Genomic DNA, 11,756 nt, shown 5'->3' on the forward strand with positions numbered 1-11,756 from the left:
CTGCTGTACTCAACTTTCCAGAAGAAATCTAGAAAAATGGAGGCTCTTTATATCATTCTTGCAAAAAACAAGACAACAAAGAACTTAAGTGGAGGAGAGGTAGTGGGAGAAAGTGGAGACATAAAATGTTCTACAACCCTGGGAACGGAATATCCATTTTGCTAGGTGCTCATGATGTGATGTAGTAATTAATTAACCTTTCTCTGTCTCAGTGTTCTCATTTCTAACCTGGATATGTAATAGTACCTGAATCAGTTATATATTGCTACCTAACAAACTGCCCCAAATCTTGTGGTTTAAAACAATTATAATCGTTTATTTTTGTCATGAGTTTGCAATTTGGGCAAAACCTGAAGGAGGCAGCTTGTTTCTGTTTCCATAGCATCAACTGGCACAGTTTGGGGCTGGAAGATCTACTTCCAAGATGGCTCAGTCACATGGCTGGCAAGTTAATGTTGGCTGTTGGTTCCCCTTCATATCAGCCTCAAAGGAGTGGCTTGGATAGGTTCTAAAAGTGAAGAGAGCCCCAAGGACACCAAGCAGAAACTGTATTGCATATTGTGACCTAGCTTCAGAAATCACATAGCATCATTTCTACTGTAGTCATAAGACTGCCCAAATGTAAGTGGAGTTCTTGTAGACCCCACCTTTCAAGGGAAGGACTGTTAAAGTCACGTTGAAAGAAAAGCATGTGGGCTTGGAGATACTGTTTGGACTATTTTTGCAAAATACAATCTTCCACAGGGCTCAATTAATAGGATGTTATTAGAACTAAATGAGCTAGTGTAAAATCTTACAATGTTATCTGGCATAAGTTGTCAACAAATGTTAGCCATTATTATCAATATTATCTAGGGGATTATGGTCCTTCTACAAAATCGATAGGCTTGCAGCAGGAAATAAAAGAAAAAATGATTTGAAAGGTCATTATTAATAATTATAATTACAACAACTACCATCCTTTAAGAATAGTTACTACTATTACAGATCTCTACAAGAGCCTCCATTTTACAGATAAAACTGAGTTCCATGAAGGGTGCAGTAACTTGCCCGAAGGATATGGCAAAGCCAGATTTTGTACACAAATCTGGTTATGTATACATTATAAGTATAGACAGAGGTACAGTGTGATCGTAATGATGCTGCCGCTGCTAGTTCATGGGGAGTTCACCATGAAACTGTCTTCTTCACTAATGAGGAGAGTAGCTGATAGAGACTGTGAGTTTATTGCCAGAGAGATGGCACTTTTATAAATGAGAGAACAGGGAAGGCCACCAAGTATGGCCCCAGGAAGGCACCATGCATGGTCACTCAAAGGAATCCAAAGACAACAATCTATGCAAGGGAGACATTGAGATAGAGGATTACAAGGCAACAGCCAGTTCTCATAAAGTCACCAAAGAGATGAAGACTGCCTTGCCTGGTCAGCCACAAGGTTCAGCATCCCCAATAAGCTTAAGCCTTAAGAAACTGCATGCTCCATTATCCACTCTAAAGCTGGCTGGTATGCTGGATGGAAAAGGCCATGCAGGACTATTAGCAGGTAGTGATTAATGCCCTTGCTCACATACGATCATAGAGTAAAGTTACATCACTACTGTGAAGATACCAGTTTTACAGCTATGAACTTGACAAAGACTGGGAGTAGGTTTTTCTAAACCTTCATGTAAATTGGCAATTATCTGCAGAGACTCCCACCTCCTACTTGTCCTTTATCATGGAGGGCATGGTGTGTTTAAGTTAAATATGGGTCTGAACTGAAAGTATTCACAGGCAAACAATATATTGGATTGGCCAAAAAGTTCATTCAGATTTTTCTAAAAGATGTTATAGAAAAACCCAAACAAACTTTCTGGCCAACCCAATAGATAAGTACAGACAGACTATTAGAACTGATAACATCCACATAAGGGGAAACTAAAGCTTAAAGAGCTTAAGTAACTTGCCCAAGACCACTTGGCTTAAAAGTGGTAGAGGCCAGGTTTCCAACCCTTGCTTCTCTATGTTGTTTCGCAGAGAATATTTCTGAATTGTGATAATGCAAATAAGATTATCTCAAATCTCACTTCTCTACTGAAAACCTTTCAGTGGCTTCCCACCAAGTTTAAAGAAAACCTGAAGTCTTTTCCATCTCCTGCAATGCCCTTTGTGCACAGTTGGGCCCCAGCCTCCCTATATACCCTTACCTCCTACCAGAAGGCTGCAGTCACACTTGTGGTCTTGCTGTTCTGTATGTATTCACTGTGTTCCCACTTCAGGCGTTTTTGCAATTTGCTGTTTGCTTTGTTTATAATTTTTATCCCCAGGTATTCACATGATTTGTCTGGCCCAGTCCTTTCAGGGGACGTTCACACACACTCACATGAACAAACACACTCACACACAACATACATTTATATACAGTCACATTTACCCTCTTTCATTATCCTCTGTCCCTCACTGCACTTTATTTTTCTCCTTCTTAGCAATGATATCAGCGTATGCATACATTTGGGGTTTTTTCTCTTTAGAATGAGGAAAGAATCTTGACTCTTTCATTTACTACTGAGTCACCAAAGGCTAGGACAGTGCCTAGCATATCTTAGGTTCCTGATACATGTTAAACAAATCTATATGGAAATGTCACACTATGAGAAGCTTTTCCATATAAGGTATCAGTTAATCAAATGGTGAAGGAGGTAAAGTAAGAAGAAAGTCAGATATACAGCTGGAAGGATCATGACCATGAAGGATACAACTTGCATTTGATTTTAAAATAAATATGGAGTTACGGAAGGCTTTTAAACAGGGAAAGGTGTTCTTTTTCTGGGCACCTGGCAGTGCCACATGTGAGCCTTAGAATTAACTTACGGACCATTCCAAAGACGTAAAAAGAAGTTTTGATTTTTTTGAATGTGTGAAGATATACATGGCCCTCCAACAGTTCCTGATGGGAAATGTAACTGGGCATTGTTTTCCTCTCTCACATGTGACGGGTGACCCCACCCTACCACCCTGGACCCTGATATTGTTTCATCATCCTTTGCAGAAAACATTTCTTTGACAAGCAAGCCATGTGGGATCTTCTTCCCATCCATTCACTTCTTTCATGTTTTCAATCAATAGAAAGTTCAATGTCAAACCCTTTGAGAAATTTATTGAGATTCAATGAAATCTAAAGTCTTACAGCTGCCAAACAAAAGGGAAAATAAAAATAGATGTCTTCTTCTTCTAGGCGTATACCAGATGTCTGTGTCAGAAGCAGCTGTACCCGGGGAGGAAGTGGGAAGAGTGAAGGCTAAAGACCCAGACATTGGAGAAAATGGCTTAGTCACATACAACATTGTTGATGGAGATGGGATGGAATTGTTTGAAATCACAACGGACTATGAAACACAGGAGGGTGTGGTGAAACTGAAAAAGGTGAGTTAGGGTGAGGAACCAGATGTGGCAGTGCTGTGGCCTGCCTTGCTGAGGCACCGCTGCTGGAAACAGGGAGTTGAAGGCTAAAGAAAGAAGAATATGGACAACTGAGGGCTGGACCTGACTTTGCAGTTAAACTCTGAGCTTTGGGGAGATAACAGAACTGTATTCCAGAGGAAGCTGGCAGAAGGGGCCAATGATGCCTGCCTGAGTTTGATGGTTAGTTTTTGTATGATTTGGGGAGTATAGTCAATAATAATGTAATATCTTTGTATGGTGACAGATGACAACTAGACTTACCATTTTGAAATATACAGAAATATCAAATCACTATGTTGTGCACCAGGAACTAAGATGGTATTGTAGGTCAATTATACTTCAAAAACAAGCAAACAAATAGACTCATGGAAAAAGAGATCAGATATGTGGTTGTCAGAAGTGGGGGGTGGGGGGAGGGGAAGTTGGATGAAGGGGATCAAAAGGCACAGACTTCCAGTTATAAGATAAATAAGTCTAGGGATGCAATGTACACTGTGATTAATATAATTAACACTGCTGTATGTTATATAAGAAAGTTGTTCAGAGAGTGAATCCTTAGAGAGCTCATCAAAAGGAAATTCTTTTTCTTTTTCTTTTGTATCTATATGAGATGATGAATGTTCACTAAACTTATTGTGGTAATAATTTCCTGATGTATGAAAGTCAAATTGTTATGCTATACGCCTTAAACTTAGACAGTGCTGTATGTAAATTATATCTCAATAAAACTGGAAAAAAAAAAAGAGGGAGTGATAATACCTGCCCTGAGATTGCTGGTTAGTTCTTATATGACTTGGCACAGTTTCCCCATGGAAAGAAAGATAGCTAGATAAATCTAGATTTTGGACAGAGAGCCCTGAGCATACATGAAGTTCCCTCTCTAGCTCTGCCAAGCTGAGTCTGTTAATATAGGCTCTTTGGAACTTTTCTTATCTCAAACATCCAAGGTCCATTACATTGCTGGGTCTTCTCTGAAACTTAAAACCAAACCTCTGCTTGCTTTTCCCTCAGAATTGAACCTGATAAGCAATAATAACGGGCCTTCCCTCACAGTCAGCTAAATTGTTGCTAAAAATGTGTCCCTGAGATTAATTCACTACAAAAATGAGATTATTGCTTGTTCTTGTTTGGTTTAAAAAAAAAATCTAACATTTACTCAATTCTAAATATTGGCCAAAGCCTGAGCCTCTTATAAGCATTCATTTATTTTACATGATAAAAATCATATAAAGTAGATGTTATTATCCCAGTCAGCAATGATACCTCAGTTTAATTGTGAGGAGATTGGGGCTCAGACAGATTAAATAATTTGACCCGGCTGTAATCACACAGCTAGTAATTTAAAGACATGGAATTCAAACTTAGTGTATTCTAGAACATCTTCCCACTCAAGACATTTTGCAAATAGACGGACCAGAAAGGGGTTATAGAAGAGAGCCAGATTTGATTCACTTTCAGGTAAAGAAACAGTTACAGTATATTCTAAAACGGTTTTACCCCTGATTTACCACTTGAGAAATCAACACTTCTCCATCATCAAAGTATATGGAGTATTAAATCTGAATTGGATGATGGGATTACCTTGGTTTTAATCAAGTATTCATTTTCAACTTGGTTTTGTAACATGAATATTAAGCTCCTTGGTGTGATGGAAAAGATTGGCCTGGAACACTTATAAAAAAATTAATTTGACGCGTCAATAAAGAGGCCAGTAGCTGGAGAAGAGGCAAGGGTGGGGTAGAGGGAGAGGCGTGGGCGGAATCTTTCAGTAAGGAGAGCAGGGAGAGAGGTGTTCTAGGAAGCTGACTTTTCACAACATAAGGAAGCATTGTTAGGTTTTGGGGAACTATGAGGGGACCCAAACAAAGAGAAAGTAGAAGTGACTGTCATAAAAGAATATGGAAGTCAGGGTGAACTCTGGATACTTGGAAAAGTCAACATGAGTGATGATGAATAGTGTAGCCACAGAAGCCTAATTACCAGCCACAAGGGGCTGGGGTAATCACTTCTTCTGGTTTCTCCTCTGGAAAAGTAGCTGTGTGACTATGTATAGCATAGAGCTGTCAACTGGCATTGTTAGTTAACATTTCTATCCCTCCTGCCTGCCACTGACATATGAGCAGTGACATCAGCGATTCCTGCTTCCCATCCTTTGCTGTTCAAGTAATTGGGTAGTTGGTTATGCTTAGGTTGTCACCTGTTTTCACTGTATTCAGGGTATAAACACACACTGTGTCTCTAAAATCTGAAACATGTAAATCACCCCATGGAACTAACACATCGCACGTGAGCTCACTGCATATGATTAATTTGAACATTTTCCCCCAATTCAATGTGTTTCTTCCGGGCAAAGGAATAATCTTCTATAAAGCACTGATGTTTAGGTTTAAAACAGAGTAAGATGTTTTTTAATTTGTAAAAGAACGTTTGCTTAAGCTTATAACACAAAGTTCCAACTGTCCAGCAGGAAAAAAATATTGAGAGGTGAATTTAATAGAGTAAAATGATGGACCCTTATAGAAATCATTATATATATGATTTAATAATATAAAAAGATACAGAGAGATCCGTGAAAATATTTTCGTCTTTTAAAAATATTTTTAATATAGTTTTTTCACTTATTCCTTAATTCATTCAACCTTTTTCTATCAAGAGTTATTGAGTTATTATTATTTGTCAGGCACACCCTTTGTGAGAGGCTGGGCATCTAAAACTGAAGAAACAGGGCTTCCCTGGTGGCGCAGTGGTTGGGAGTCCGCCTGCCGGTGCAGGGGACACGGGTTCGTGCCCCGGTCCGGGAAGATCCCACATGCCGCGGAGCGGCTGGGCCCGTGAGCCATGGCCGCTGGGCCTGTGCGTCCGGAGCCTGGGCTCCGCAACGGCAGAGGCCAGTGAGAGGCCCGCATACCGCAAAAAAAAAAAAAAAAATCACTTTAAAACTGAAGAAACAGAGTCCGGGTCACAAGAAGATCACAATTTAACAGGACAGTTAAAAGCAAAAAGACAATTAACATAGAGGGGGTTTTCCCACCCTTGACACTATTAACATTTCAGGACAGAGAATTCTTTGCTGTAGGGCTATGCATTGTATGGTGATCAGCAACATTCCTGGCCTCTCCTCACTAGATGTCAGTAAGCACACATCCAGCCCCACCAGTTGTGATACTAAAAATAGCCCTAGACATTACCTAACATACCTGGGATGAGGTACAGCAAAATCACTCCCCAGCTGAGAAGCAACTGTGATAAAGTATGATAAGATCTGTGACTATGGGTCATGAATGACTGCTTACAGGGGGCAGGTCTAGAGCTGAGCCTTCATAGATGAATAGGAAATTACCAGATAGGTAAGGAGAGGAAGGTCAGAGAAAATGAGCTCATGAAGGACTGGTGTTGAGGGAAATAGGACACAGTTAAGAAACTTGCATAAGTTCAGTCTTGAGGGTTTTGAGATGGATACAGTGGGACCAGTTGAAGAAATCTTGTTGGAATGCAAGGGAGAAATTACAAAGACCTGAAGAAGGCAGAAGAGGTAAAGGTGAAGAATTCAAGAGTTATTTAGGAGCTAGCGTCATTCATTTATTGAATAACTTAGAAAGCAATAAATATTTCTTGAGTACTCTGTGTCACACACAGTAGGTGTCAGGATTATAATGGTGCATGAGAGAGAGAAGCTGCCTTCAGGATATTGAGACAATCTCTGTGTGGTTAGCAAAATAAAGATGAGATTTGTAGGTGGCTTGGTAGACTTGGGGAGGAAAATCCAATCGTGCAGCACCTTTGACCGAGTGGGACTCCCATTATCACTGAGAGATCCCGGCACAGTTTCTGAGGTATTTACTTTCTTTTTTTTTTTTTTTTTTTAACATCTTTATTGGGGTATAATTGCTTTACAATGGTGTGTTAGTTTCTGCTTTATAACAGAGTGAGTCAGTTATACATATATATATGTTCCCATATCTCTTCCCTCTTTGTCTCCCTCCCTCCCACTCTGAGGTATTTACTTTCAAACAAAAAACTGCCTGTAAAGCAGTGTGAGAACAGCATTAGAAGGCATTTTAAATATTTTTTAAATAATAATTTTAATAAAGCCACTTTTATGCCTGATTATTTCTTTATATTTTCTGTCCACGTGTATATAGATGTGGATATGTAACATTTAAAACAGTTGCAGTCATAGGGTGATCTGATTTGTTAACTTAATGGCACATCATAAACATTTTACATGCTGCTATATAATATACATAATTATTTTTAATGACTACATAACATCCCATCCTATTGATGGACCATTATTTCCTTAATAAAACCTCACAGTTGGATTTGGTGTTTTGTGTGTATGTTTCCCATGATTAAATATAACCCCTCTATGATATCTAAACATCATGCTTTTTTTTTTTTTTTTTGCCGTACGCGGGCCTCTCACTGCTGTGGCCTCTCCCGTTGCGGTGCACAGGCTCCGGACGCGCAGGCTCAACGGCCATGGCTCACGGGCCCAGCCGCTCCGCGGTATGTGGGATCTTTCTGGACCGGGGCACGAACCTGTGTCCCCTGCATCGGCAGGCGGACTCTCAACCACTGCGCCACCAGGGAAGCCCACATCATGCATTTTTGAATATTGTTCCCTCTATGATATCTAAACATCATGCATTTTTGAATATTGTTTGTTTGGGTTTTCTGTTGAATTAATCCCCCAGGGAGAATTTTTAGAGGTGGGATTAGTAAACTCAGGGGTATTGAGATTTTTATGGCTTATGTAGTATGTTGCCTCATTTAGCTTTATTTCAACTACTCATAACACGGATATAAAGGTTCACATGGGAAACTACCTTAAATCCCTTTTGGAAGGAGGCAGGGAATAAATTGTAGGCAAATGCTTAAATGTTGTCCATCCATCAACTCTGCTTCCCATTCAGTCGCAAATATTGGTACATGTGATCACTTGGTATGGTCATTACTGGGCACTGGGGAGGCAAAGATCAACAAGACTCAGTAGTCCTTTGGGATGCCCCTCACCTAGCTGGGGTGGGGGATGAAGGACTGCAGATGGGCAACTAAGGGGCCACACAAATCTGTCTGGGGGAGATGGCGAGGACTTCACAAGCCTGGGATGAGCACCAGAAGACAGTAAAATCTCACCAAACTAGGAAAGGGCATCCCAGACAAACACTTGCAAAGATCTGGGGAGCTTCGCTTGAGATTCAAAAAGTATCAGTCAAACTGCAGCATGACTATACTGGCTTCAACGACAACAAGGCTTTCCAGTGGAAACAATGCTCTGGGTCCTTAGGTATATGTCTAAATCAAGCTCAAAACTCTCTGTTCTAGGAGAATCAACAGGCTATCTGAGATCAGAAAATTTCTTCTTACCTGGTCTCAGAATATCATATTCATGTTTTAATTTTGTCTAATAATCGCAGAGATTCTTGAGGAATTGCAGCAGTCTCATACCTTCAGCCTATAAATATCATTTCTTTCTGCTGCTCAGTAACCCAGTGAAGGACAAAGATGCTGCTGAGTCCGGAATGACAGAGCAGCTGGTGACATATTTTGCTTCAGGAAAAGGGAGTGTTCTCTGACTCTGGGGAGATGGGGGTGGAAAAATGATGGAAAACGTGTCAAGGGTGTTGAATGCGTTTAACCTTCCTGAAACTGGAATCATCCTCAGTTTAGAGTGCTGGAGAATTAGGTTAGGACTAAGCCCTATGATTATATGCCCATTCAAAATAATACCAGGCAGATGATGACAACATGGCAGGCAGATGCTAGCCTTAAAAGACCTAACTCTTTCCAAACATTTGGGAGTTCAGTATCATCCAGAGGGCTAATTAGAAAGTTCTGTTTCCTAGGCAGGAAGGCTTGCTTCTCTTCTATAATTTTACTTTTCACCCTTTACTGATTGATTCACAGAACCTTGTCTCCTTCAGATTTAGGGAGTGCTTACCATCAATTTCTTAAAAATGACAGCCTTTCAAATGCTGCTTCTTAATATTTTTTCACATCTGTGTAAAATCTATATTGTTTATAATTGTTTTTCTTTAAATGGACTTTTTTTTACATATATGCATCCTTTTAACAGGGAAGTATTCACACTGTACTATATCACTTGCCATAAGTAGGAGGTAACCTAAAAATGAATGCAGTCAAAACAAAACCATGTCATTACATTCTAGCTAGAGAGTTATATCATAGTCTCTTGAAAGGGAGATCAGGAAGCATAACAGGAATGTTAAAAGTTAGCAGTATACTGAGATATCCTTGACGTGTTTGGGAATGGAAGAAATGGAAAAGAAATAATAGGATCAGTAATTAGGGTAATGCCATTCAAAAAACCCACCCACGCAAAATTACCCATAAACCACCTTAAGTCAGTGTATGGGTCACTGCTGGTAAGGGTCCCAGACTTTGAGAAATGCTACATGGTCAGAAACTTTAAAAATGAGACTATCAATATGATTAAGCCAGAAGTGTGTATGTGTGGAGGGGAGCAGTCATCTAACAAGACATTGCTTTTTCTTTGCCTGAAATTCATTGACTATTTTTATTACTAAGATTCTTAGTACTTTTCAGAATGGGCTATAACATTTATTTTTGTAATGTCTTAATTCCTTTCCTTAAATGATTTTAGTGACTGAATTGGGCAGCCTTAGTGTGTTCGTAGAATGTGGTTCACTTTCGATGATGTGGTCCTTCTGTGTCTGTCATGCTCCTAGAATTACCCATTAAGCACATTCCAAGTTTCAGCAATTGATTTGTCTGATTTTCTAACCAAATGGCTCAGGTCATTGGATATTGAATAAACACTGATTTTCTCTCTTTGAACAACTATTCATGGTGCCCTATAAAACAATCAGGTTTTTCTTTTCCATTATTCTTTCAAGGAATTGGTTGTCAATCTTCTCTTCTTTCTTGCCAGCCTGTAGATTTTGAAACCAAAAGAGCATACAGCTTGAAGGTAGAGGCAGCCAACGTGCACATCGACCCAAAGTTCATCAGCAACGGGCCTTTCAAAGACACCGTGACGGTCAAGATTGCAGTGGAAGATGCTGATGAGCCTCCCATGTTCTTGGCCCCAAGTTATATCCATGAAGTCCAAGAAAATGCAGCTGCTGGCACTGTGGTGGGGAGAGTGCATGCCAAAGACCCTGATGCTGCCAATAGCCCGATAAGGTACAGAGAAATTTATTTTTAAAACCTGGATGGGGAATTCCAGAGGCAAGAGGTTTTAGGAAATCCCTATAGGAACCAGGTCCTTCAGTCTCAAAAAAGGTCCAAGATATCATTCAATGTAAACAAGATGAAGACTTAGAAGACATGAGTTCTACTCCACCTCTGCACCAACTCTTTGGATAGACTTGTTCAAGCTCCAGAATTTCTGGAGCAGATTTCCCAATGTATACTAGGTGATGTAACCCTAAGCTTTGCCTGTCTCAGAGAACTGTGGTGAAGTATAAATAATGATTGTGAAATAATAACAGTAATTCTAATTTATTGAACACCTTCCTGTGCTCCAGTTACTGTACTAGGGGTGTCAGATATATAATCCAATTTATCCCCTCAACGTTATTTTCTAGGAATTATTATCTCTAAAATTAAGAGGAAATTGGGGCTCTGCAGGGCAAAGTGACTTAACCAAAGAGACACAGACAGTGAACCAGAGGCTCCGAAGGCAAGCCCTGTCTATCTATCTAACTGCTGAGCACTTTGAAGAGATAACAAAGTGCCCCTCAAATTTAGGATGCTTTTATTATCACAAATATACTTTTGTGACTTAGACAAGAAAGCTAGAAAAGCCATTCAGAACCCTGCCTCCCCTGCTCCCCAACCTGAGCTAATGACCAATGAGATTGATCATGAAGATGAGAGGGTGATGAGAAAGAGGCTGAGAAGGAGGCTTGAGTCACAGATTCAAGGCATGTCCATATAGGGCAGAAATGTAAAGTTGGCTGAAACCTGCCCTGGACTGGATTCTAGCAGGTGTTTATTTTTCCATGGCCACTCCCCTAATTCCCTTCTTGCCTAGATTCCTTCCTCGGCCTCCTCATGGTCCCCCTGCCCCTGATCTCTCACCTACCTTTCCGTCATCCTGTAGCCAGACTGATTGTTTTAAAATGCACATCCAAACATCACATCATACTTCAGTTAAACAGCAACAACGACAAAAATAATCATTGATCAAATTGTTTCCCATTGTCCCCTACTCCAAAATAGTCTCAATTCTCTTACTTGGCTCTTCTTCGAGCCCCTCCCCCCGCAATTCCTGCTCGTCTCCTGCTTTTTCTCTTACTCTCCCTTCTCATCAGACTCTCAGTTGC

At 40.2% G+C, this 11,756-nt stretch overlaps 1 protein-coding gene across 2 annotated transcripts in view; it reads left to right on the top strand.

Moving 5' to 3' along the window:
* Nucleotides 1-11,756, top strand: part of CDH11 (cadherin 11) — a 149,623-nt gene that overhangs the window by 111,708 nt on the left and 26,159 nt on the right. For both annotated transcript variants that reach the window (XM_007457320.1, XM_007457321.1), the window contains exons 7-8: nucleotides 3,215-3,402; nucleotides 10,358-10,611. In XM_007457320.1, the coding sequence (XP_007457382.1) occupies nucleotides 3,215-3,402; nucleotides 10,358-10,611 (442 nt within the window). The remainder of the gene's footprint in view (nucleotides 1-3,214; nucleotides 3,403-10,357; nucleotides 10,612-11,756) is intronic.

This window comes from Lipotes vexillifer, unplaced genomic scaffold (assembly GCF_000442215.2).
Source record: "Lipotes vexillifer unplaced genomic scaffold, Lipotes_vexillifer_v1.1 scaffold504, whole genome shotgun sequence".
Lineage (NCBI taxonomy): Eukaryota > Metazoa > Chordata > Mammalia > Artiodactyla > Lipotidae > Lipotes > Lipotes vexillifer.